The 27701-nt window shown below is 46.2% G+C and overlaps 2 protein-coding genes across 2 annotated transcripts; one reads left to right on the top strand and one right to left on the bottom strand.

Moving 5' to 3' along the window:
- Positions 1-1383: 1383 nt before the first annotated feature.
- RPL35A (ribosomal protein L35a) lies at positions 1384-5021 on the bottom strand. Its single transcript, XM_065640214.1, has 5 exons — positions 4951-5021; positions 4531-4566; positions 3220-3372; positions 2112-2256; positions 1384-1442 (listed from the first exon to the last, which is right to left on the bottom strand). The coding sequence occupies exons 2-5, from the start codon at positions 4539-4541 to the stop codon at positions 1419-1421; spliced, it is 333 nt and encodes a 110-aa protein (XP_065496286.1). The 5' UTR covers positions 4542-4566; positions 4951-5021; the 3' UTR covers positions 1384-1418.
- Positions 5022-5168: 147 nt separating this feature from the next.
- Positions 5169-26545, top strand: IQCG (IQ motif containing G). The gene is made up of 10 exons (XM_065640455.1): positions 5169-5275; positions 9047-9194; positions 12562-12806; positions 13560-13688; positions 15722-15803; positions 22208-22369; positions 22989-23063; positions 24479-24610; positions 25775-25876; positions 26411-26545. Exons 1-10 carry the CDS (start codon positions 5169-5171, stop codon positions 26543-26545), a joined length of 1317 nt encoding a protein of 438 aa, XP_065496527.1.
- The last annotated feature ends 1156 nt before the right edge of the window (positions 26546-27701 follow it).

The following is a 27701-nucleotide window of genomic DNA, read 5'->3' as shown; positions in this document are numbered from 1 at the left end:
TATTTGTAGAAGACTAAAGCTCTGCTTGACCTGACTCAGCATCCTGTAAGTTTCTCTCCTCGCATGTTAAAAAAATGCAGCTTTCCACTTCAAGGGCTCTCCAGCTGTTGGAGACAGCAGTGGCAGATTTAGTCCTTAAAGAAAGTCCAGTAAAATAATTTATATACCAGAGCTGAGTAGCCAGGTCCAGTTTTTTAAAATTGCCATTCAAAATAAAGTCTTAATTTACCCAACAACGCACTCTGAATACACAACTACTCTACCTCTGGCAGATGGAGGATTACTTACAAAACACCAGCCCGCTGCAGGAGACAAGTGAATTCACTGGTTCAGGGGGCTCCCAGCTGCACAGACAGCGGGGCCAGGCTGGGGGAGGGAAGGTCTCAGCCATGGGGACACAGGGACCTGCATGGGAGCACCATCGAAGGAGGGCAGCGACTCACCTGCTGCACCGACTGGGGACGCTTTCCAAATGACTGAGCAACTACACAGAATCAGCAGAATCACCCACCCAAGGCATTGACAGGTCATTTTGGAACTCTGACATCAGCAGTAACCACACCAACCTGCAGCTGCACAAAACCTCCCTTAACTATCCAGTATTCTTGAGGAATGTACTGAGAAACTCTGAGACATGCACTTAAGAATATTTAAGTTTGTTCTTCACCACCTTCTTGTCCAACATACCTTAAAGAAGTTATGAAAGTGATACACTGGTCTGATTAAGGATCCTCCCCAACCCATGTTACATCTTGTGATAAAGTTGTCCAGGAAACCACCAAGTATTAACACTCAGGCACTAGAGCTGTGGATGAAAATGTGTCTTAATAAATTTCACAGAGCAGATGCTAGGGGGATGCATGCTGCCCAGGTACGTGTGGTCGCATTCCTTGTGACTCTACTAGAACCACTATTTTCAGACGCGAGCTAGGACTTAGACCTGCTAGGATTTAGTGTCCCTTTACACCGTTTTGCCTCAACATCAGCCACCACCAAGTACAAGAGAAATAGGAATAAGAAGTTTCCCTGTAGTAGGTAGGCAAGGAAGCATTTCTCATGTTCTATTATACTTCTCATGTTTTATTATATATGAAGCTTGTGTGCGAAGTTTGAGGTTGTAAACATTTCTTGTTCAGCCCTGCAAACCATTCAGATTCCACGACAGGTGGCACAAACAGGTGGCACAGACAGGTGGCAGTAAAGGCCACCACGTTATGTCTTTGGAACCTACAAATGCCTTGTCAAGCACAGGTCAAATCTTCATTTCATGGTCTAGCTTAGAGTCACTGTTCTGTCCCTGTGCTGTGAATTCTGATATACACTACCAAAAAAGAACAAAGTCCCTCAAAATAGGTGGAGAATACAAACAGAACTATACGAAAATTTAACAGATTCTCCATTTTATTTCCAATAAAAATTTAGATCCTAGAGGGATACAGCATCTGTAAAAGACAAGAAAAGAATCATGTTAGAGATCCCATTGCTGGACTGTACTATTTTAAACACAACTTTTGCAGTTACAATCGACATCATTGACCTCTTCAACTACTATGAAAGCGACCTCCCCCCAATTACACAGAAGAGGTGCAAGAAAGAAAAAGCATAACAAGGTCACTAGGAAAGTATCACATCAAAACTCTGGGTGATGGACCTAAAGGGACAGTCCCATTGAAGCCTTGTGGCTAAAAGAGGTCCTAGGGGACAGGTCAGAAGAACATGACCCTCAGCTAAGACATCTGGGAAGAGAAACATCTGTCAACAGGTAGGAACTGGAGCAGAATGGTGCAAAAATACATGTACAAGATCTGGCGGAAAGAAATCAAGGGAGCTTTAGAAGGGAGCTGGAGAAGAGTCCCAGAACTCAAGGAGCCTTTCTGGACAACCTGAGCAAGCGTACAGAACCCTTGACAATGAGACAAACCCCTTTGGCACAAGAAGTGACCAATAAATCTCTCCCAGCTCCAAAAGCAGCACCTACCAAAGAGCCAGGCTGAACAGACAACAGCAACAGAATAAAACCACAGCTTGAGTTTTCCCTCATACTACGTGGGATTAAAAGGCACCCCAAAGACTGCCAATAAAGACCTTGTTGCTAAAATAAATCCACTTACCACCCGGATTCTGTGTCCAATGGCCTTGGCAGGAAGGTTGGAGCGGAACTTGGCACGAACCATGCCGCTGTTCCCGTGGGCACGGGTCACCTTCCCCCAGATCACTCGTGTCCTGTTGGGTTTGCCACCGGGTGTTACGGTGTTGCTGAGGAAAGAGAGAACAAGAACTGCTGAGTGCATGAGTCACAGCTCCGTACAGGACCACGCAGGGATGGGACACACTGCGCAGTCTCTTCAAGGCACTTCCATAACTTTTTTCCACAGTCACCTTTAGCTGGACCACATTCCGCTAATTTACCTGTGACATTTGCTACAACTGGGATTTTCTCTACACCTTCCAAATAAGTATTGCAGCTTGTAATTAATCAGAAGCTCCACTGGAGACTATTAACAAGTCACAAAACTTAAAAATTTGGAAAATGCTAATGCTAAGATGATCAAATAAAAAACTCCTCAATTTCAACCACTGGGTATAAGACCACAAAAAAGTGCTTTAGAAGAAAAGGCATCTTGGATATTATGATGGTCAAGGCAATTCTGAACTCCCATATCTGAACTCTAATGTACATCCAAAAAATAAGAGGAAGGCGACAAGTAACTGTTCTTAAGGCCTCCACCACTGCCAGCACAGCAGAACTGACAATGCCCTGACATGGCCACACAAAAGCCAGGATACAAATTCCTCCAGGTTTCACAAAATAATTCTGCTGTTGAAGTAACTCAATAGCTCACAGTACTCAGCACAAATTCACCTGACTTCAACTTACTCTACCAAGCTGCCTTCAGTTTTTTGCCAGTCTCAGGCAAAATTTGTTTCTCATCCCATCTAACGTATCATTTATAATAACGAACTATTACTTCACACAATTTCATTACCTGAATTAAGAACATGTAGTTCAATTAAAACAAAAATAACCACAGACTTTAAAAACGAAACCAACCCATGAAGCTGGTCTACACAGTACTCCATGGACACTCTATTGATAAATTGAGCCAAATTAATTTTTGTTCTAACAAAAGCACCATAAACAGACTGCTCACATTCTGACATTTGCAAAAGCTGATACAGGAGTTGGCTAATGTAGCTTAACAATAAAAAGTGACTTACTTTTTAGCTTTGTACACGTAGGCACACCTCTTGCCCAGGTAGAAGTCTGTCTCCTGACGGGCATAAACACCTTCGATTTTCAGAAGGGCTGTGTGCTCCCGCTGGTTTCGGAGGCCACGTTTGTAGCCAGCAAAAATGGCCTTGCACCACAGCCTAAGGACATTGAAAACATTTACAAGTTATAATCCACTCCAAAGTATCCAATGTAAAAGCAAATAACATTGTTTCAAGAGGAACTATTTTCACACCAGTAGAAATTTAGCTGAAAAAAATCCCCACTGCTTTTGCTTTTATTTAGTTACTGCAAATCCTCACATTCAGCCAACAGGTGAAAGCTAAGGAACTGGCACATGAAGTATTTACTAGGACTTTGCATCTCTCTCCTCGTTATAAACCTCTGACACAAAAGGCTTCACACTAAAACCAAAGTACTTCAGCACTAGTAGGTGTTATGTTTTCAAATGTCTACAAACACTCTGATGAGTAACCATTACTTTTTTCTATACACCACATAAACTGAGTCTCCTGTGTTGCAGTGACTGCTCTAGTAGAATATATTAGCTACGGTTGATTTGTAGCCTCAAAGGAATTAACCACAATCTATGGGGACAGCCAGAGAAGCAGCCCCATACACAACGGACAAGTGACTTTACACAAACTCCTCAACTATTGACAATCAAGACTCGTCTGTACTACACAGGTAAAGCAATTACAAGACTCATTCCATACACCATATACACATCATGACCATCTCAACTGCACCCACCAACTGTCCCTTAATACAGTAGTATTACACTGATCCAGTTCCACCTTCCACACATGCACAACAGAAGAAAAACTCAACAAATATTAAGACAAGAAATGACTATTCAGATTCAATGTCTCCACCATTTACCTCAATCCCTATATCTGCAAGAAAACTCGATAGCATAGTAGCTCCCTCACTCAAGGGAACAGTGTGCCAAAGCCTTTACTGTACACTGAAAGTTCAAAAACATTTCGCTAACAAAAACATAATTAATATCCCACATCTACTAACAGGCCTGGGAAAGCAACACACACCATATGAACAACTACAACCAGTTTTAAGGCAGAGGCTTCAGAAAAGAAAGACACAACTGTGGGCGTTAACAGAAGGCCCAGCAGGACACTGGGCAGAGGAGCCGTCCCGGATAACGAGCAGCCACAAGAGAACGGATCGCTGCCCGCAGCTTTAACAAACCACTCTCAGAAATGCTCGGTTTGCAGGAAGACCTATCAGCAGTTCACTGTAACAGCGAGCCTCGAGCTAGCTCGGGGCAGGTCACTCACCTCCCGGCCATAGTGTCCTCTCTGGTCCCAGCAGGCCTAGAAACAAACCACACACACGCCGTGAGTCCCCCAGGCCGAGCGGGCGCAGCGGCCGCAGGCCCGGGCTGAGCACCCTGCCGGCCGGGGACGGCCCGCAGTACGGCGACCAGGGCACGGGAACGGGCAGCCTGCCCAAGACGGGCTCCGCCGCACGGGGAAGGAAAGGAGCCTCCTCCGCTTCCCCAGGGACGCTGCAGGCGCCTCAGCCCCGGGCCTCAGGCCGCAGCCGGGACCATCCGCCGCTCATCGGCGCCATCCCGCCCTCCACCCTCTCCGCACGGCGCCAGCCGCAACGCCCCGGGAGCCCCACGCCTGCCCATGACGCCACGGCGGGGGCAGCTCCCCCCCCGCTTCACGCTGCGCCGCCACTGCCACGCTCACCCCCGCGGCGGCGACCCAAGATGGCGGTGAAAGGGAGAACCGCCGCGCTGCCTGCCGGGATATGGGCCGGGAAGGACCCCCCTCACCGGCGGGCGGCTGCCAGCACCGCCTGAGCGGGCAAAACTGAGGCGGCCCCGGCTGGGTGGGTACATCGTCCCCCAGCGCCATCCTTCGCCGCATCCGCCGCGTCCCCTTTCTCTCTGGGTGGCGATCCGGGGATGGGCGGCATCAGCTCCGTCGTGCAGGCACCCATGTGGGCAGCCCCGCGAGGCCCCCGGAGCGTGGTGGTCGCCATGGAGACAGACGCCACCGCCGCCGCGTCCCGGTGAGCGCCGAGCGGGCCGGGGCCGCGCCGGGCCCAGCACCGGGCGGGCAGGGGGTGCCAGGCCCGGTACCGGGAGCAGGGGGATAAATCCCGGCGCGGAGGGTGAGGGAAGGCCTGGCAGGGCGAGCGGGGCCGCAGCCCGGCGGCGAGAACCGGCTGCGGCGGTGGAACGAGCCGAGGAGCCCGACGAGGGGGCAGCGGGGGGTGAAGGGCAGCGACGGCGCTTCTGGGTTGGCCGGGCCTCTGGGACCCTGCCTGCCTCCCTCCGTTCTCACCTGGAATTGGGGAATCACCTCAACATTTATTTCACTCCTGATGCCACTTCGATGACATGTATTTCTGCGCTCAAGTCGCTGTAATGAAGTGTCATGTTCCTGTGTTTTTCTAAACAAGAACAGGTGTAAGTGTGTTCTTACCAGTTTCCCCAGTTGGGATCATTCACTCCTGACTTCTGTCACTTCCTTCACAAAGCCAGAAATTCGGCTGCATTTTCAGAGCCCTTTAAGTTATTTAGGAACTTACTCCAATACCAAATGTGCCCTGGCCATCCTAACTTTCCCTGTAACTATGTTCCTAAGTGTCTTCAGCTGCATCTGAACTTGTGCCCAGAGTGCTTTTGTGAACAAACAGGTCTTGGGAATGAAACCTACTGACACCTTGTCACCAGCTGAGCTTGGAGAGCTTCAACCTTGACTGAGGAATTAGATCCCAATCCAGGAGAATTAAGTCCATCTATACTTTGCTAGGCCAGGGTAGAAGCACTCAATAAGCAAGAGTTTTTTCTTAGATGAAATTATTAGGAAGTATGAAGAGAGAAGGGATGGAATATTATGAATTCTCCAAATGATTCTGTTGGCCTCTGCTTTTAAGGAAGAGGCAGAAAGCAAAGTAACGCTCAGTAATTACCCAGTCAACAGTATCCAAGGTGTGGTAGGAACCTCTCTGGTCAGAGAGAGGACACAATCCCTGCTTTGAGCAGAATGAACTGACAAAACACAGCGTTTCGCAGCAGCAGAAATGCCACAGCCAAAAAATGCTCCCTAAATCTTCTCTTTTCCTGTCTCATGCAGATTTAGTCCCATATGGGACATACAGCTGAAAGTCTCGTGTCTTTCACTCTTGCACTCGGTTCTCCCAGGTTCTCATCAGTACAGCTGCAGAGAGCAGGAGCAGAAAGCGTTTCTCTGCAGTCAGGATGAAACCTAAATTGCATCTCTAAGCCAAAAACAAGGTTACTTCAGCTTTTCAAGTGTGAGTTCTTTCTTTTTTTTCCTTTTTTCAAATGTAGTATTTGTAGTGGTAGGCAGAGTTTTGTAAGGCCACGACTATTTTCCTTGCTCAAGAGACATTTTTTTGGTAAAAGCTAAGGTAGTTCTGATTTATGGCCCAGCCACTGCCACTGTGGATATTCAGAATCTCTCTTTGCCAGTCGTTTGCAAGACAGGGCTAAAGGAGATGTGACATTCTCAGCTTTGAATTTTCTCACTGGAATTCATCAGTATCTCCTTAATTGACTAAAAGGAACGCTGCAAATAATGCTGCCTTTGAAGCTATTTTAGTTCATCAGGCAGCAGGATGGGAGAAATGTGCATCCCAGACTCTCACACAGCAGAGGCCGTTGCAATCCCCAAAGGAACAGGGGGCCAGACCTTTTATACAGTTGTTTTAAAAATTATTTCTTTATATGTTTTTCTTTCCCTTTAGATCAGCAGGGAAAGAATGTCAACCAAAACTCTTGGGGGAAGCCAAATCCTTCACATACCTCTGTTTTTTTATTAATAGCGTTTAATGAAAGAGTTCAGTGGAGGGCAGTGATTAAGGTCGGTGCCAGTGGCTGGATCAGGATGGTTAACACCAAAATCCAGGGAGAGCAGCTCACTATTCGTAGTGTTTCTTAATGCCGCAGACAGCGGATTCCTTCTCAGTTCCAAGTCAACGTAAGGCCAGAGCATATGGGCTCGGCACATGCATCTGCTGAACAAGCTTGCAGTTACAAGAGGAGGTAAATAGGAGGAGCAAACCAGCAGGCTTTAGAGAGACATTCCAGCTGTGAGCTTTCCTAATGCACATTAATATCTTGAGTTAATTCTCTCCCGGACAGAAACTTCTGGTGGGATAGAGGAAAAGCTATTGCATCCTCCTTTGTTTCCAAATAAGTCACTTTCTCCTACGAGAGCTGCAAGTGTTATTTCTTCTTTCAAGAATGCTGTTGTAATCATCTGTTACAGCTCTCACACCAAATCCTTTTTCACCGTATTTTTAGCATTAGGACTCCACATGTAAGATATTCTTTTCATGTTGTTTAGACTAAAAATATGGATCATAGATTTCTTAAAAAGATAAAAATGAGCAAAACATTTAAAAATATTTTATTACTGCCTATTGACTGTAAAGAGACATTATCTAGCTTTCTCTATGTAAAAATACTTTATTTGTGCTTCTCCACTTCTACCATTGATTCCAAGTTTGAAAAGAAATGAAAAGTGATGCTTTTAGTTTATTATACAGATCATTAGTTATTTGTTAATTGTATCATCAGATTCCTATCTCAAGCAGTTTCAGAGAGATCATAGTAAGTATGTATTTTTTTAAAGACTTGTAAAGTTGCTTATGAAAAAATCACTGATTTCCAGTGATCCAGAGCACAACTGTATCAAAACCTCTTTAATTTTTGTAGAATGTGGCCATGCCTTATCCTGTTAATCATGCTAACAGGCATTGTCTGATGTATTTCCTTGGCTTGCTTACAGATTGGACTGTACTATTCTGCAGACCCAGAGTATGTTTATTCAAGGGTTTTACAGATGGCACAAATCCAGTGGTAGGTATAGCAGCCAAATGAAGATTTTATGAGCGGATGCTGATGCTTCCATTGGCATGACAGTCAGGATCTTGATCATCTCAGACTCCCGTTGTGCCAGGTGTTATACAAGAAATATCTGTTTTGTGAGTGTAGGGTTTGGAGGGATTGTCTAATGGCTTAGCAAAGCATTAAAAATCTCAGAGAATTTCTCCATTATTATGCAGGTGTCTTCTTATGCATTTTTCTAAATGGACCCATTTCACTTGAATTTCCACCATTCCCTAGAGGTGCTTTCACAATATTCCATCTGTAAGCAAGGCAAACGGATGCTTAAGTGTACATCAGAGCAGTTTCATATTTGAAATGCAATTTAAAATAAAACAACACAGAATATATAAAGATAATTTACCTAGTCCACATGCTGGTTCTTTTTTGACTTTCAACAGGTTAGGTGGTAACAGTTCCTGCTGAGGGATCGGGCTCATAAAAATGTTAAAGCTACACAGTAATAAGGAGGAATGATTAGAGCATGAAGGTTCACTCTCTGAGATTTTATGACATGTGGATTTATTTTTTTTTTTTCCTTTTAAAAAGGAACTTCAGTTGTTTGCCAAAGAACGAAGTTCTGCTCCCCCTTGACCTGAACGGGGAGGCCACCTCGCCCGGTTTGTGCCTCCCATATCCGTTCCCTTCTCAGCCTGTCCACCCACGTCTACTGCCAGAGGGACCAAGAACCTACTTTGTTTTGTAAAAGCTAAACATTCTCGCTGTCCTTGAATGCAGCCATTAACAGAGCACGGCTCCTCTTATAAACAGTGTATGAAAAGCTATAAACAAAGCTCGGGAAGTATACGAAAGGCTGCAAATAAGGCTATTTCAGGTCTACCTTTAGTTTAAACTACTGTTACTAACGTCACTAACACCATAGCGTCTTTCTCATTGGTATCTTTTGTCTTTGTTCCTCTTAGCAAGAACAGAGAGACTAAAGAAATGGAAAAATTCACTCATCTGGAAGCTCTGCTGTTCACTGCTGTGCTGGAGAATTGTGTTGAACGGCTCTCGATTCTTGAACATACCATGACGGTTTCATATGAGGGCAAGACGGAACTCAGCCGTGTATGTGTCTCTATCCTCCCTGCTTAAAAAAACAGATTTTTTTTTTTTTTCTTGTCTTTGTTTTCTGTCTTCTACCAGCATTTTTAAAAAATCAACTCAGATATTTTTTCTGCTAAGTGCTCCATGACTCTTGGGTGAAGAAACACAATAGAAGTGCATGGATGACCAATTTTAATATTTATACTGCAGCATCACTGAGAAGCCTTTGTCAAAACTTTGTGCAAAGGACCCTACTGACCCAAGATGAGGTTCCTGGGCTTATAATTTTAAAATTTCAGTGGTCAGATGACAAGCAAAGGATTAGGGAAAAGGAAGCAAAACATATGTAGGTTCTTATGTAGATACACAGCTATTTTAAAAATACAAATGAATAAGATATTTGCTAGTACTCAAAACCAGGATAATTCTGTCCCTCTCTAAGTCCAGGGTAAAGTTCCTTTAGTCCTCAGAGGCAATGAATTAAGAAAGATTCCACTTCAAAATACATTAGTAACTATCCATTCTCAATGACCATTATTAATTAGTTGATTTCTAACAGGTATCCTAACTAAGGGGGCTTGGGCAGAGATATGAACAGAGAAGAAGCCCTAATGCTCAGGCAAAGGTTTGTTGCTGTGGAGGGAGGTGGTGCGATATTTTTGGTGTCTCAGAGACATAGGAAACACGACGGGACCATCCTGAGGAGTAAATGGTTCTGAGGTATGTTTGTCATATACTCCAAGTGACGTATCAGGCTGTTTCCAGTTTAAGCAGGTTTGAAACTCAAAAGAGGAGCTCAGAAAGGAAAAAAGTGTGTGACCAGGATGGAAATCAAACCTGAGACCCGAGTTTTCAGACCTAAAGCTGTTCACTCTGTCTAATGTACCCCTTAAGAATGCAAGAGGAAGGTAAATTAATTTGTTTTCTACGTGTTTCCATATTACCTTTAAAAAAAAAAATCCACTGTAAAGCAGCAGAAGCTGGCGATACAGCACATTTCAGGGCTTGAACGATGCTTGGACTGTGCAACAGAGGGCACTCCTGCCCTTAGAAGAGCCCTGTGAACCAACCTCACCTGATGCCAGAAGATGCTTCTCCCTCTCAGAGCAGGGTGGAAAACCTTTTACATGCCAGCAACACCCCAGAGAAAGAGGACATCTCTAGGACAGCAGGAGTTGTTCTTCAGACACACAGACTCAGGCTGATAGACCTACTAAAGGTACACTTGAATTATAGAGAAAACACCTTAGCTTTTCTCTTCGAATCACAGATGCTCATTTTTACCAAGTCGCATCTTAAACCACAATTTCCTCACACACTAGAAACCCTGCTTGTGTTCCTAAAGATGCCAAAACAAATCAAGAAGGAAACAATTTAGAAACAAGAAAATTACTTCGGGAAGCTACGTGCTAACTTGGGTGCTCTGTAATTTGCTGCTACTCCCCGTTTCTCCATTTACATTTGTCTATTATCATTGTATTTGTAGAAGACCTGTACTTGTAAAGCACCCTGGAGCTCTGTCAGTCAAACAAATCAATGACATTTTCAAAGACCAACATCTAAATTTCAGTTGATGACATTTTTGAGAGGATTAATCACAGTGTTGGCCATCGCCTCACTGATTTTCCAAATCAGGGACTCCAGTACCTTGCTTCATGAGGAAGGCAGCCTTTCTATTTGCTGAATTTTGGGCAAAAGATTAGCAAAATATAAACAGTGAGGAGACTACGCAGATGGTAACGCATGCAGTTTACAAACTCCTTGCTCTTACATAGTTATTTGGTAATTATTAGTGTCTAAGTCCCTGCTGTTTACAGACAACCCAGTTATAGCCTGTCTTGAACTTTCCCAGACATTAAAAAACATCTATCAGAACATTCATAAAATCTACATGATATTAAAGCAGTTTGTTTGCCAAAATTAGTTCTTTCTGAAGTACAGCCATCACCAGCAAACTATTTAACCCCTTTTTTTTTTTCTAATTAACTACTTAATTTTCATTGGCCTGTGTATACTTTGCATGGGACTCATTTAATGTAAATTTAACTGTCCAAAAATTAAGCATGTAGTCCCCTAGGCTCCTGTAGGGTGAGTCAGGCACTGCCAGAGGCCGATCAATCCCATCTGGAGATGTACGAGGCTCTCAGGAGGAAGCAGCCCCGTGCAGCACAGACCCCAGCAGCACCGCACGCCACCCGGGGAACCGCGCGGGACAAGTAATTTATTGGAAGCACGACTGGCATCCGCAGCTGCTGCCCTGAGCACTTGTTTTTACTCTGCCCTCTGTGCTGTGTTGGCACAAACGTGTGTGTGGTTGTGGAGGGATCAGGACTGAGAAATGGTGTTGCTAAAAAAAACCTTTTTTCCCCCCCGTTTTTGCTGGGCAATGTTTCAGCTCATTGAGTTCTCTAATCCAGTTCTCCAGGCAGGCAGGGTGGGCAGCACCAGCTTGGACTGGAATGGGGCTGGCAGCAACTTTTCTGGCTTCAGCAGGGCTGCTGTTCGGTGTTCAGCCACAGAGATGCCAGTAGGTAGGCAAGAAAATGTTCTCTTTTTATGTCCCAGTGCGTTTGTACCCACCGCACATAAAGCAGAGAAATTCCTAGAAGTCCTCAGCTGATTTTATAGTGTGCTTTTGCTTTTCTGGGCCTTTTTCTTTTTTAATAAAATTGTACATGGCCACAAGATACCTTTCTATGTAGAAGAGAGCTGCCAATATTTTGAATTTCTTGTTTGAATTAATGTTATACCTCCTCTGCTGTCACTCTCTCACAAAACAGCTAAGCAGATAGCTGATGTCTACCACTTTTAGTTCCGCACATCTCAGCTCTTGTTATAACAATAATATTGCAGAGAAAGGTCATGATGACAGGGAAATGGCTAAAATGGGGAGGAAGCGGAGGGGAAACAGTCTTCCAGTACATAAGAGCTGCTGCAAAGAAGGAAGGAACGATTTGTTCTCTGTGCCTATGGAGAATAGGACAAGAAGCCAGGGGCTCAACTGCAGCTTTTTTTATGGTAAAGCTGTTGTGAGGTGGTGGCGCCGGCAGGACAGTGCGTGGTCTCCATTGCTCGAGTGCGTTAAGAACATACCAGGAATGACACAGGCTGAGCCATCATCTCCTGGGGCAGATGAATTCATCTTTTGAGGCCTTTTCTAGTCCTGTCACCTTAGGACTTTTGATTCCATAAGCTTTAATAAGCCTACATTGTGCGCTCAAAGCTAACCAGGATAAACGTTTCTGCTCTTCTACTCTTTGCAGAATGTAATATGCACTCTCAGTAGAGCTTCATTCTAGTTTATTGTACTTCTTCCTCTCCCATAATGTTGCAGAGGGTTTATTTCTACTGCCCAATGTACAAGCAGGTCTCTCTTATTCTCTTTAAGACTGGCAGCCAGGAATTGAAAGAAACCATAGAGACCCAGAAGGAGCTGGACATGAACTCCCAAGAGCTTATGTCAGCCAGGCAAGGGAGCGGGGAAACAGTTACCTCCACACCTCTGAAAAGCATCGAACACAAACAGCAGCTGGGGAAAACTGAAGATCTGAAAAGCACCTATCATCTTTCCAGGCGGGCTGTGAAACACACTGCACTGTCTGTAGAGAATCTCATAAAAATTCAGGCTGACAGGTGAGTGAAGCACAAACATGATGGCCGTGGGGGATGCTCAGAGCTGTAAAGTTCTCAGTCTATCTCTTGAACGCAGAAATACAAGCTTCCCACTCTCCCACTGCTGGTGTAGCTCAGTCTTGGTGTGGAAGGAGCATCTCTAACGAGAGCAGTGGGTCTCAGCTGAGCATTCACTACGCATTGTTCTGCATCCTGGCTCTGTCCTTTAATATTTTTCAATAAAGGGCTTAAAGAAGATCCTAACACAAATGAGGAAAATACAACTAAAATATAGATAGCAAATGCACCATGGAATTAAATAAACTAGGCAAGCCCACGTGTTTGTTAAAATCAGCTTAGGGCTGTACTGGGATATTTTGGCACCCAGATGTTCCTTCATAGACACACATCTGCATGTTCAGGTCTTATTTTCCAAGATCCACCCAGCTGCCATCACTACTGCAGGCCAGCAGCCGTCTTCCCGATGGCGGCACAGTCTGGATTTGTTTGTGCCTCTTTGCTGTTCCGCAGAGTAGCATTTAGGGCAGCATTTTTAAATTGTAAACTTCAACCAGTTCCTCATACAGAGTTCTCCAGATGTACAAGAAGGAGATACCATGAGAGAAGCACTCTCGGGTTTGACAGGACATAAGAACAGAAATGGGATCTTGTATTTCCTTACCTTTTTAGCTGTTAGTGATAATAGATAAAGGTGCCAGACACTGTAGTACCAGCACCTATAAATTACTGTTGTGTTCATTTTCTTCCTGGCAGGCAGTATGCAAGTGATGTAATTACAGCCACTATGAAAAAGATGCAGGAATCGGGAACATTTAATAGCCTAACAGAAGCTAATGAGAGAGAGAAGGCAAAAAAGAGCAAGTTTAATGATGTCCTCATCAGGTCAGTGTTGTGTTCAGTACCTTCCTGCTTGACTGCTCAAAGCCAAAGCTCATTCCCCCTCTGTACGTGCCAATAACAACAACAGCAACCAACCAAACAAAAACCAAACAAAACAATAACAACCAAACAACAAACCAAAATACAGAAAGGATTCTGCTTTTTCAACTGATTATTCTGTCTGCTTTACGAATTGCACTTCTTTCCCTTTCAGAAAGAAATAACTGATGGTTCTAATACTGAGCTTTGACCACAGTGGACACCAGTGTCTGTATTAATGCAAATGCTGCCTCATATCAATTAAAACATAAAGTGACGTAGGAGCTCCCAGATCTTTAACTCTCATCCCCAGTGAAAGGCAGAGCAGCACAGAATCCATTCAAACCAAGGCAAGCAACTTATGGTCTTCAGGTGATGTGATGCCCAGGAGAAGCTGCTCTGACCCACAGCTCATATGCAAGGGGGTAGCACAAATGGTGACAGAAGCAGCTGCCTTATTTAAGGTTAAGCCACCAGCTGCTGCACTACAGGTCCTCTTCTGTCCCAAATCATGCAGGGAACGGATTTGCTACAATCTCAACTCAAACTGGTGATTCCTTAGCTCAAACTTCTGTGCACTAGAGGTTTGGAGATATTTTTTAGCATGGGAAGCTCTGGTTCAATCTCTAGCCTGTCAGAGAGAGCAGCGGTCATCAGAGAAGTATTTGACCATTTTAAAGCTACTTTGTCTGTGTGGCAGCTCAGGCCCATCATTTAGGGCAGACAGCAAAGCTGCAGTAAGTCGTGAAAAGGCTCCGGTGGTGGCTCAGGGCTCTGAGAGATTTCAAGAACAAACCCCAATTCTTCCACTGTCTAAAACCACGGGATTTAATTTTTATCCATGGAAGGGAAAGTAAAAATGAAAGCAGCAATTGCTTGTAGAATAACTAATACTGGGAACGTGGAAAGGAGCAGACAAATTATAATCCAAAAGGACATAATCCTTTTTATTCCATTCTGTCAACCACATCTAACCGCTGTGCTGTCTGTTCTAGTATACATTAGTATGATATATTAGTATAATCAGTATAATATATATTCGTCTGGGTTTGTGTCAGCATATTAGCCTAAAATTCTGCAGTAAGACTGGAACACCATATCAGGAGCTTTTGTTTACCACAGTCACCCAGCTAAGGACTCTGAAAATGAAATGCATGTTTGACTGTAAGGCTGGAATAGGGTACAAAGTCTCAGGTGCCAACTCGAGTATTTACTGCCTTTAAATCAAGCCATAAGTATAAAAGCTTAGAAAAGTACTCCGTGTGAAATAAGGCCTAGAATGTTACTGCATCTGTTTTGTTTTAAACAGGTAAACAACTCTGTAGCTTTTGGCCTTCACTCATATCCTTTCATGGATCTCAGAATCTGAAGCAGTGTTTTTTGAAAGATTTTAAGTCTGATATGAAAAAAGCCACATTCCATACATATAATGAAACTTGCACAATTTGGGACTATCTGCTGATGAGGCACGCTTCTCACAGAAACAGGGAGATTTTTGCCTGACATGCAGAAACTGTCACTCATTGATAGGCTTCTTTCTGCTGTAAGAATCACATCATCCTCAGGTCCACTCCAGGCTTTCAACACGAGCATCCCCTGGTTTTTGGCTCATTCTCCCTTCATTCCTGACCCCCTTGCTCAGTCTCTGCACCTCTTCTTTCAGGATTTACTTACCAAGTAAACTGGCTTTGGTGAGGAGTCTCTGTTCTTGACTTGCAGATGTGCTGCCTCCCTGAAGCTCAGAGTGAAGAGATTTATGCCTTTTTTTGCTACTCAGCCATGGAAAGGGGCTTGTCTTGTGCTGTTCTGAAGAAGCAGGCCAAGCTCTTGTGTGCACTTCTTTTAGTTCAGCAGTTACAAACTCATTGAGTGAGCAGGATAAGCGGGGCAGTGCTCAGCTAGGTGCTGCCATGACGGGACATTCCCCTTCTAGCTAAACAGCTTGTGTCTTTTTTGATACACTCAAGTAATTGTATTTTCCCCCTTTTTTTTTTCAGGGACGAGGAACTAAAGACAGAGATAAAGGCACTTGAGAAACAGCTGCAAGATGTCAAGAAAGAAACTGAAACAGAACTTCAGGTGAGATCAGTTAACATTGGGCATCATGCTGGGGGGAAGCCTGTTAGCATGGTCACCTCTGCTGCCAGGACCTAGCGTTTGGATAAGAGGACATGTGGCATATGGAATGATCCATCATTCAGGAATATAGAAGCAGAATAATTGCAATAAAGATTTGTATTCTGAGTATGCCTGCTAACGACTTTAAGAGCAGTGTCCAATGCTTTTCAAATGGGAGCTCAAAATGCTCATAATCGTGAGAAAGCATTGTCAAATTAGAATACCCCAAAACCACTGCTGGGAGCGGCAAAGCACAGGTATCTCCAATCAGGAAGGAAGAGGTTACCTGCAGATAGCAGTATCTAAGGTTCTGTTATTCTTAACTCATACTTAACTCGTGCAGACATGAGACCCGGCACAGAAGAAAATGTGACGATGAGGGAGTGAGAAAGAAACAAAGCTGGCATAGGGGCATGTCATTCTTCTACCTACAATTTTATCTGGGGAAAATTTCATTATTTTAATTTATTTTTCTAGGCTTCCAGATATTAGAAAATCCCAAACACGGGAGTCCTATAAAAGGGCAGATCAATGTTAGTGCACATACGCTGTCAACTTGATCTTTCTGGAAAGCTTCAGCCCTTCTGTCTGCAACACGCAAATGGTGGGTGTGTGCACACAGGGAATCTGGGGCATTCTGGACGTGTCAGACTTGCTGCACAAGTGCAGATCGATTGAATGCAGCACATCACTGGTCACTGTGATGTTCACCAAACAACTCCGACCTGATGCCTAGGTGTGCCTGAGAGCAAAAGCATGTGCAGTTTTGTGCAGAAACATGGAAACGCAGCTTGGCCCTGCTGAGGCAGGAGCATGTGATAGAAAACAAGGAAAAGGCAGGAGGTTCAGACCTGTACAAGGACTAGAAGAAGGAACAAGAATCTGACACTTGGTTCAGTACTGAGCACGAGGGGAGCAAGGGCACCTGAGGAAAGAATCAATATCCCTGAATTTTGTCTTTGAACAAAAGTGTGGACAGTAATCAAGCCAGGATATACCTGGTTACAAAGAAGAATTTTAAGCCACTGACGTACTGGTGAAGTGCAGTTTATAGAAGATGAAGGTTTTGTGTTGGCAGCCCGGATGCATGTGCAATGGAAAGTTTAATTATAAATACAGAATGGTTGTAAGAACATGAAGGATCTACTGGCGCTGGTAGTGTATGCAGCTGTCTGTAACTGATGGAACACCAGACGCCCAGGGGAGATATTAGAAAAGCAGAGAAGAAAGCAGGAATGTACAAGACGGGAAAATTCATTCAGGTCAGTACTCATCTACTAGTGGAGACCCTGGAAATGCATAACATACACTGGGAAGTACAACGAGATGAAAAGAACACTGGAAAAAAACTGTAGACATAACAGAGAGGAGAAAGGAGTCACCAAAGGAAATGGAAAGTTAGCAAGTTAGGAGACAAACCGAGAAAGAATAGTTGTGAGAACTAAAAGAGAAATGAAGTATGAACTTTCCCTACGTATTTGAACAGAACATCTAAAGGATGTAGAAGTCAGAGCCAGGTCTGAAAAGGGGAGCTGTATACCTCAGTATCTACTTACTGCCACTGGAAATGGTATGGGAGCCTATTTCCAGGCCCTGTGAGACAACCCCCAAGTCCCTTGACATCTGTGTGGCTGCTAAATCAGCTGGATAGTTTGTCAGGGTCAGAAACTGTGTGATGTATGTTTGCTTCTGCACATTGTCCCTTCTCAGTCAGATTCTCCTGGCTCCTGTTCTCCCACTCCCCGAGACGGTGACCACGCTGAGGCAGTTCTCACCGTGCAGCGCTCCCCAACCCTCAGTGGCTGTGCACACAGGACACCTACCCGGTTCTGGTTCAATGGGACGGGTGTACAGGGGGCTGGAACCGTCCCGTCTGGCACCGGCAGCAGCGTCCTGGCCCTGTGCACCCAGGCTGGGCACTGCTCTGTGGCCCCTTGCAGTCGCAGGAAGGTGCGCAGCTCCTGTGCTGAGAGGCAGCTCTTCTCCACGTTCTTTTAGAACCTGCTGCTAATTAGGTTATTGCTTTTTGCCTCATCAAGTGGGATCTGCGCCCATCTGGGATTTTCTTTTTATGTTTCCAGCTTAAAAGTCATTTTCTGGGCTCCCTGATAGCTTCGGCTTTGATAACAAATCAAAGACAAGGCTACTTTCAAGTAGTGCTTTCCTCCTGTGCCAGAATTAATGGTGTCTCACTGTGTCTCCCAAGGGAGAATAATTTCTATTTACATCATATGGGATTTACCCATAGGCAGTTTTACAGACACTTGCATGATCTGTCACCTTGCCAACTAATTAAAAACAAAAATACAGCTTGCTGATTTTGGAGCACTTTGAACAATAATAATGCAAAGACTTGCAGACAAAGCCCTACAAAGTTGTCTCCAGTCTAGCGGATGAGAAAACAAAAATGAGCAAATCTAATCATGGAACCAGAAAAACACGGTCTTTGCTTCACGCATGTTGCCTGTATGTTTGTATTTTCAGCCTTGCTAGCTCTTAATGAGATGCTAATTAATGCTGTATTATCCTGCTCAGCAGGATAATGGCACACAAATCAAATGCTAAATGTTCTTATTTATTTTGTTTTCTTTCCCCTTGGAAAGCACTAATGTCTCTAAAGGAGCTGAAATGAACAGTCTGGTTTTGTTCTTCCCCTCCGTGCAGGAGCATCTCCCATAGCTCTAGTTTGGCTGCAGTTCTGTTTGCTGCTGCAGTGTTCATTTTCCAGCCTGTATAAAAATACTTTTCAGGGCAAGTGACAGCAGTGTGCATAGATTTTGAAACAAGTTAATATCATATAGCATTATGTAGTTTAACGTAAATATCTCAGAAATGTAAACCATAGAATTCCTGCATTGCTATTCACCCAGAGACTTCTTATGCCCTGTAGGTTTTGTTTTATACTCACCCCATACGTGTGTCCAAATTATGGTATAATTTTATAACAAGCAGTAATATTGCAGGCCATGTACCAGACAGAAAACCAAAATGTTGCACCATGGTACCCATGAAAACAGTTCCACCGCTTTTATTCTCTGCGGGCTCTTGTAACCCACTCGGTTCCGCTGTCAGCGTGCCACTTGGCAGCGCTTTTAGCAGCGCTACTAAAACCCATCATGTTTCTTCCCTTCTCCTCTCCCAATAGCATCACTCAAATGTTCTGGGGGAATGTCCTACACACACACACCCCCGCATGGGTGCATGTTTACACTGGAGAAACGCACCAGGCGATTAGAGTAGGAGGCGCAAGGTTTGTGACGGTCCTGAGCTCCTGGGCGTGCGGATCTCAGCGGCAGGTGTGCAGATCTAAGCGCATCTTCAGGCTTTGCAAGCTGAGGGATTGCAGCCGCCAGCGGAAAGGCTCGAGCTCATATGCACAGGGCGTGAAAGCAGCAGAGGGTTCATCTGACTGCTGCAGGATTCCTCAGATGGTTTAATCCCGTTTGCTATTTTTGTAACCAGCTGTATTTTAAGTGACTGTAAATACTAATCACTGTGGAAGAGCTGAGAGACCTAGGTGGCACTTGCAAGAGAGATAAATCACGGTAAACGAAAATACAGGAGTGCGTGTACCCTTTCCAGCTACGTGCAGCTGCTTTTGAAGCCAAACAGCATCTGTGGGGCAGATTCCTCTGGGTAACAGCAGCAGACGGGACTCTGAACTGATGTCTGCAAGCACAGAGATCAGAGAAAACCAGCTTGTTTACCTGCTTGTGAAGCAGACTGGCTCTATTTCCTGGAGTTTGATCTTGGTCTCTGCTAGTTTCGTGATGTTTTTGGACACATGAGGTATGATTTTGCATCTTTGGTTTGGCAGATTCGACGCTAAAGCCATCCCAAATAAGCAGCCCAGAGGTTTACCGCATTAACTATGAAAACACACGGTGTCCTGGCTGGGACCTTTGCTATGATAAACCAGAATGAACAGGGAAATGGTGGAGTCACCATCCCTGGAGGGGTTTAAAAGACGTATAGGTGAGGCTCTTAGGGACATGGGTTAGTGCTTGAGTTACGTTACAGCTGGACTCGATGAACTTAAGGGTCTCTTCCAACCAAAATGATTCTATGATTCTATGAAATATTAACTCATTTTCCCAGTAGCTGCCCCTGAAGTTCAGGGAACAGCATATTCCACAGATGGTGCCCATGGGTTGTGGGCATCTACAGCTGCATTTACAACCTGCAGCCCCACGTGTGCCCCATTTCTGCAGTGCCAGGTCCACCAGCTGGGCTGCAGTAGCTGCCACATGCCTGCAGCCAACTTTCCCTCTCCAAGCGAACGCGTTGCTATAAACCGCCTGCAGGGTTTTGCATTTCACTTCCCGTCTGCCTTGGATTGTGTAACCAAGCCCCCAGACTCCCCACCTCTAATGGAGATGTTTTACAACGCCACAGACCAAATCCAAACCACAAACATGCCCTACAACAAAGAAAACAAACAGAACAGATGGGCTCCCATCCCAGCTGAGACCTGGGGGGCTGGAATCAAAAGCACTTTTTCCTCTGCTTTACTGAAATATGAAATGAAAAAAGAAAATAACTTGATGAAGTGTTCATGCCCTACCCCACCTCTCTGAGTACTCTGTAACCTGGGCTGAACCCTTCTCTTCTGAGCTGTTTGCAGATCCTTTGCAGACAGCAGTAACACACTGAGAGCAGCAGCGCATGGCTTTGTGGAGCCTCAGCACCACAAAAAAACGTGGGTGCTTTTCATTAGCATCTTCCCAGCCTCTCTGACAGCCCCTCAATTTAGATGCGATTCCACCACAATACAGGAAAACAAACTCAAAATAAAGTGGCACAGTCACCTCCCATGTCAGTAAAGGCCATTACCAGAAACCTCAACAGGGCACAAATAGGTCGCGTCTGGAGCTGTCCGCACTCATATGATGATGTGGCCATAAAACAGTATCTGATGCTGGAAACCTTCAAAAAAATGCGAACGCGTGACTTTTAAATCCACAAAACAGCATCAGCCAAGGCCCCGAATTGTCTTGAGCCTTATAAATATACCTCACTCTTCCTAACTATCTCCGACAAGGGGTGCAGAGGGAAGGATTTTCCTTTTAACTGTTCCAAACTCTTCTTTAAAGAAGACCTTTTCCAAATGAGTCATGCTACATAGGCTTTTAAACACAGCACTATTGAGCTGGCTTCTTCCTCTGGCATTTTTCCATGTTCAGACAGCTATGGAATGCAAGGGCGCTTCAGAGACAAGATGCGTGGGCTTCAAAACATTTAAATGCCTGCGCTTTGGTATTTCATCTTCAGCTGCAAGGTTTGGCTGACGAATGTCAAACCCGTCACAGCGTGGCAGGAAAGCAAAGAAAAAGGCCGTAATGGAGCAGTCGGGCGCCAAACCAGAGGAATTAAGATTGATCGTGCGTAATTGCGCAGGAGACTTTGATGACCTTTTTAACTCTTAATAAAAAAGCCTAGAGTTTTACATTGTGCAGGTGGTTCTCCCAAGTTGCAACCCTGTATTAATTAACTTTTATCTCTTCCTCAAAGAAATGCATTAAAAAGGAGGAAGCAAAACAACAATCCCCAATCAAGCAAATGCACTTTGCTTCCTGAGCACTCTCCAAAAGTCAGACAAACGGGGCAGGTTGGCTCAGGATTCCTGCTCACGCAGGGGCTCTGGGGGTAGAATTCCCCCAGGAAAGCTCAGCTCCCCTGCAGAACACGGCACGGGGAGAGGCCGGGAGCTCAGATCCAGCTTTTCCTCGGCGCTTCTACCTCGCCCTGGGTGTTATGCTCTTATAACAAAGCGAGCACAACCTACCTGGTGAGATTCCAAGAAGGAACTGCTTAAACATATGAATGAGACCAGATTAGATTTTCACCTGTTCCTAAGGTTGTGTTTGCACAGTTGCTGCATAACTAGAAAAAAAATGAATCCAAGGAACGGAGTATACTTTAGGAAAAAAAACTTTGACTTTTGTGGCACTGAGGCATTATCCTCCGCTTAACAGATGCTCACTCACCGAGGCAGCCTAATCCAAGAGGTTAGTAAAGCCTAACTTTAAGCGATTAAAATCATTTGGCTTCTTTCATGCTTACAATAAACATGACTGAATCCATTCTTGGACCAGAAACCAGAAGGCCTGGCTTCTTGTCCCACTCCGTTCATCACTCCACCTCTCCAGAGGTGATCACTCCTTGCTGATGGGTTTATTGCCTTCCATATGGGTTACAAATCAAACTTCTATTGGAAGTAGTGGCTGAAATGGGGCAACACCCAGCGAAAGTGTGAAGCCTGTAGCCTTGTCTCTTCTGAGTTTATCAGGGAGTGGAGAGATTAAGAAACAGTGAGCTGACTTCAGTCTCCAGGCTTGCTCTTCTGCTTCTGTCTCCTCCACTAGAACCGAGATGATACGATTCTCTGCCTCAAGGACCAGCTCCGAGAAATGAAGGCCAAAACAAACATGGAGATCTGCTACATGAAGAAAAGCACAGACCTCCAGGTCCACCAAACCCAGAAAAAGTGCAGCAATGCAGAGAAAGCACTGGAGAATAAAATTCAGGTAAGCCCTTCCCCATGGTCCCTGCTGGGAAGCATCTCCAGCTACTAAGGAAAGAGTCCTCCCTCTCTCCCCAGATGCCCTTTCTGTTCTGCATCACAGTCACCAACACAACTCTTTGAAACTCATCCAGGGTAGAAATCTTTCTCTCTTCCATATGGTCCTGCAAACACCAACAGCACAGACGGCAGGGCTGCAGGAGACGGTGGCTGGAGGCAGGGACTGCTTAAACTGACACCTTTGTCAGAGAAACGTGTCCATAACTATGTTCAAAGGGTGTAGCTACAAGGCCATTTAGCAACATAAGCAGCCCGAGCTCCCAGCGTTGCCCGCAGCACATTACGCTGATAGAGCTGTTCATGTGGCCATAAGGGGAACTGGACTAGAAAACTGTTTTGGTTTTGCCAGCTTTTTTTTTTGACTGATCAAGGTCTGATCTAGTTGACCCTTTCTCGTGGATGGCCCAGAGGCAAGGACTGTCTCAGTAAATTTTGCCACCGGGATGCCTGTAGACTACCCAGAGAGCTTGTGCACGACCCGGCTTTCAGCAGCGCGTGCGTGCACATCTGCGCACATCTGCACTAACGTCATCTGTCGTGTTTTCTGTCTGTGCTGACCACAGGAGCTGAAGAACAAAATCGACAAGGAGATTCGAGTGCACGTGGAGATCGAACATTTCCTCAGGCAACGCTATCAGGTATGTGTGACTTGCTGCTAATGCTTAAGATAGCAACTGATAAACATTATTTCATCAATTAGTGCCTAAAGAAAACCAGCCATTGCTCCGTCAAACTTACCAGGCTTACAATGGCTGCTGTTTGAATTACTATTAACCCTCAAGTCCTAATTAAGCCGGCTCTCCCAGATTTGGGATTTGCTACATTTGGATACGTTTCCTTAAAATTACAGTTCATGTAATGACTGGCATTTTTTATTCAGGTGTCACAGATTTTGCCTTCTCTTAACCCAAGGAAGAATCAGGGTTGGATAATTGCTAAGTCACAATTATTGTACCCATTTTCAGCAGGAAAAAAACATTAAAGTCCTTGTGCTGTTGATCCAGGGGTTCAGGGATTTCCCATCATCAACAGCAGTGCCCATTACGGTGGGTAACACTGGAAAGCATCTCACATACTCTTATGATTCAAAGAAAACTTGTACTACTGCAGAGTACCTAACATCACTGCCAGTGCGGAATTTAATAGAAGATAGTAAATTTTTTAAAATGTAATTTGAGTGCAAAAAAGTGCTTTATCTCGTGAGCAATTAAACAGTGTCCTCCGCATCCCAAAACCTTAGTGTGATCAATGCTTCAGAGAGGACTTCCCACGTACAAGCTGCAGCCTGTTTGACCTCTACCAGAGGCAAAAAGCCCCTCTGTACTCAGACAGCAGCTGGTGGCTTCACAGGGGCCCGCAGAGGAGAGGACGACCATGTCCCCCATCTCCCTTGTGTGTCCGGCTGTGACGCCGTAATGAGATTGATGCTTTTCCTCAGATTATTTTTCCACGCAAGCCATCCTGGTTGTTGCTATGGAGAAGCCACTGGTGAATGGGAGGAAGTCATCTGGGTGACACAGCAACACCTGCCCTCCTATTCACGAGCGAGACAAAGCCAAGTTCACAACCTGGAGCAGCGTGAAGTGCTGTCCCCTGGGACCTTAGTCCTGGTGCATGGAGTTTAATCCAGACAGCGGGAGTCAGGCAGAGGAGAAAAGCTTTCTCGCTGTCAAGTTCTGTTTCTTGAACCCCACTCCCTCTATCTACACACAAAGAATGGTTTCTGGTTGTCATTCACACCAGGATCGACCGTGCACAAAACTAACCGCCAGTGCTTCTCTGTTCTTCACACACCTCCAAAAGCCCAACCCAGCCTCTCCTCATCCCCGTCCAGTGCTGCAGCTTCCATAGGGAAGCCCCAGCGAGGGGTCTGCAACCCACCAGTGATTTGTCACTAGTCCTTGGGCTTTGATCCTTTCAAAGTTTAGAAAAGGAGGAAATGCTGACTATGCAAAATTTACGGGACTCTTACCACCATCCTGAAGGGGGACCTGATACCCTTTCCCCTGTGCACTCTTTGTACCACGCTGAGCACCACTCTGTCCCCATGCAGAAGGTGGAAGAGAAGCTGGAGCACTGGGTGGACAAGTACGAAAATGACATGGACGCTAAAGATGAAGAACTGAATGCTCTGAACGCTGCAAAGGCGAACAACTTGGAAGAGCTGAAGAGCCTTGCCAGGGAGGTGAGACAGCAGCAGCATCGCAGTGCTCAGCCATGCAAAACTGCATCCCGGCGTTTTCCTGCCCTCCTTCAGATAAGGAATCAGAACCATGGGGAAAAAAAAAAATCAGTAATCTAGAGGTGGAGGGTGGGCTTACGAGGACTGGTCCTAGGAAGGCAGGGACCAAGTAGTCGTTTTCTTTTTGCCACCTGTGACATCAAGGAAGGATGATAGAAATTTCCCCTGCAGCTATTTTCAAATACCAGCAAGTAATCAGTGAGCTATTGACAGCATTTGCGAGGGGCAATGACACTGTCCCACCCATCAATATGCCTCATCTTAGTTTGTCGCTTTAGTCTGAACAAATTTCCTCCTTCTAATGCTGGGGTAAGACAGGCTGAGACTGGAAAAGGCGGCTGATTCCCTCCCGCGGGCGCACATTCACAGCTGCACAGTGCTCTGTTATAAGGGAACTGATTCCAGGTAAAACCATTCCCGTCCCACACTGGTTTCTTGGTTAATGGTCAGGCTCTGGTCACAGGCACAGTGGAGCAGGCAGCGCAGGGCAGAGAGAAGCGCCTAGAAAAAGGAGTGTTTTAAAACCAGAAGGAATTAACTTGTAATTATTCCCTGGGTCTGAGATGGCGGGACTGAGATGATTCCCTGCTTGTGGGCTCATTTTTCACTCCATACACCGTCATCTCAGTGTCCCCAGTGTGTCTATACATCATCTGCTGCCTCGCCTGGGGGAGCACAGGCCCTTCCTACCACCATCTGTTGCCTGAGACGCCATCAGACAGCGTGGATCAGAGGGTTAATTACACCCAGCCCGTGAGAGGTTTCACTTTGGCAGCAGCTCTCGGTGCCTTAGGACTGAGAGTGGTAATGAGCAACATTTGCCATCTGGATCCAGGAAAGATCAAATAAAGGAGGTGGGGGAGGAAAGTCCACGCTGACACGTTACCCTTGAGAGCTTCTGGGTGCACGGGAGGGGACCCACACGCCAGAGCGGCCCCAGCTGGGCTGTGAAAAGCAGGTAGCAAGGATGGGAGCAGCCAGCAGCTGGAGAAGACTCTTTGCACCAGGGTCCAAGCTGCTGGGTGGTGTGATCCTCAAGGGCTGGCCCTGCAGTTCAGGGGATGTGTTTTTCATGCAGTTTGCTGACGCTCCTGTGCTGTCTTGCAGTGCCAGATGATTGAGAACACCATCATCAGTGACCGGGCAGAAAAGGATGCTAAGAGAAGACAAGTAGAGCGGGACGCCCTGGAGCTGAAGAGCGCCCTGAAGGTAAAGGGGACCAAAACTGAGGCAGTGCTGCTCCATCATTATTTGGGCAGAAAATGGCCCAAGAAAGTTGGCTGGTGTGGGGTGGCACAAGCAAAGGACAGACAAAGCCTGTGCCTTTCTCGTGGGCAGGCACGAAGCCAGCACTAGCTGCGGGTTTGAGAAGGGAGCGGATGAGGAGCAGCCAGTCTCCTCGGGCGATGTGGGGCCGTGGAGCCTCATCACACCAGCCCCATGGTATGGGCGATCCGGGGCCGTGGAGCCTCATCACACCAGCCCCATGGCATGGGCGATCCGGGGTGGGTCACAGGGCGGTTCTGCTGCTTGTCTCCTTGCCACCAGCAACAGGTGCCCACCAACCAGACGTGGAGACCTTCAGTGTAGCCAGCACGGCCCAACTGCTGCTGCGTGGGCCAGGGGCTCCCTCCTGCAGCTGGGGAGCGCAGGAGAGATGCTCTGGCCATTGAGCTGCAGCACGTACCCCGGGATGCAATTTACCCTAAGACCCTCCTCTCTCTTTCTCTCTCCCTCTTCCAGGTGCAGTCCTGGTGGAGAGGTACAATGGTCCGCAGAAACCTTGGCCCCTACCAGGCCCTCGCGAAGCTGCGTCAGCAACAGCTACCAAGCAAGAAAGGGAAGGAAAAATCTGGAGCAAAGAAAAAGGCCCGATAAGAAACCTGGCCGCAGATGTGCTCCAGGGCTGTTGCTGGGCAAGGCACTGCGGTCTGTCTGACAGGACAAAATAAACCGTGTAACAGAGCTGGGGCTGTTCCGGAGAACACAGTTCATTGCAGACACAGTTAAGGTGAAGCTGCAGTAACTCTTGAAGCTGCCCTTGTACAGCAAGAGACACAGTTTCTCCAGCAGAAAGGGGATTTGGATCCAACTAGTGAGAAACATTATATCCCCAGAGTGCTTTATGGAAACACAACAGCTAGTGAGAGGTAATCCTGTTAGCAACCTGGTAACTCACCCGCATGGGATGCTCTGCACCACGGGCCTCCTCTGCAGACCCCCAAGCACTGGCCGTGGCCGGAGCTCCGGTGTTTGCTGTGGCTCGGAGCGAGGCCGCGTCACCCGCATCTGGGCTCGAGCGGCACCTCCCTGCAGCACCGGGTCGGCAGAGGCAAACTGCGACGGTTTGCAGTGTAAACACAAGGGCAGGCAAAGCTCGCAGGTTTCCATTCCCACAGTCCTGCAAAATGTCAGCGCATAGGCAGCGTATGTAGCTCTGCATACCTTCCGACCGAGGGGAGCAGCAATGGAAAAAGACAGCTGGCCGTGCTGCCCGGGGAGCGGGGCTGTCACGGCCGGACCCACCGCCCCGGCTGCCATCTGCGCAGCGAGATGAGGTGCGGGCAGGGAGCAAAGCTACTGGGGGGCAGCGTGCTGGTTTTTTAACCAAGAGGGGAGCCCTCTCTCCTGACACGACTGTCAGTCACGTGTAGGTCTGTGCACAAAGCAAAATTAGCCCCGTGGTTGAGCTGGCTGGTTTCCAACACTCCCACGCAGGAGAGTGAGCTCAAGCCACACAAAGTCTGCTGGGCTCTTTGTGACCAGCTCCATCCAAACATCCTCGTGTCCCAGCTGAAATGTGCCAAAAGCTCTAAAGCTGAAGTGAGATGACTGAAATCTCAAGCAGAAAGCCTTTGGCTCAGAACTCCCTCTGAACTGTCAGGCAGAGCCGACTGTCAAGGGAGCACTTAAATTTCAGACACTCCAGACAAGCTTGCATTAGAACTATCGGTATTACCCTGGAGCACCACCGCTTACTGGAAATCAGAACAAGCTCCCATTCCAGCACTGGTACCAAAGCTGTGAACACATT

This window comes from Caloenas nicobarica, chromosome 8 (genome assembly GCF_036013445.1).
Source record: "Caloenas nicobarica isolate bCalNic1 chromosome 8, bCalNic1.hap1, whole genome shotgun sequence".
Taxonomy (NCBI): domain Eukaryota; kingdom Metazoa; phylum Chordata; class Aves; order Columbiformes; family Columbidae; genus Caloenas; species Caloenas nicobarica.
Note: the sequence above shows the minus strand (reverse complement) of the source record. Positions and strands in the feature narration are given on the sequence as shown.

Excerpts from the sequence above, each read along its gene's own strand:
- IQCG (XM_065640455.1), top strand. The coding sequence starts at position 5,169 with ATGGGCGGCATCAGCTCCGTCGTGCAGGCACCCATGTGGGCAGCCCCG. Across the intron at positions 9,195-12,561 it reads GCAAGACGGAACTCAGCCGT|ACTGGCAGCCAGGAATTGAA; the intron begins GTATGTGTCTCT and ends ATTCTCTTTAAG. Across the intron at positions 24,611-25,774 it reads TGAAGAGCCTTGCCAGGGAG|TGCCAGATGATTGAGAACAC; the intron begins GTGAGACAGCAG and ends GCTGTCTTGCAG.
- RPL35A (XM_065640214.1), bottom strand. Across the intron at positions 2,257-3,219 it reads TACGTGTACAAAGCTAAAAA|CAACACCGTAACACCCGGTG; the intron begins GTAAGTCACTTT and ends CTCTTTCCTCAG. Across the intron at positions 1,443-2,111 it reads TTGGACACAGAATCCGGGTG|ATGCTGTATCCCTCTAGGAT; the intron begins GTAAGTGGATTT and ends TGTCTTTTACAG.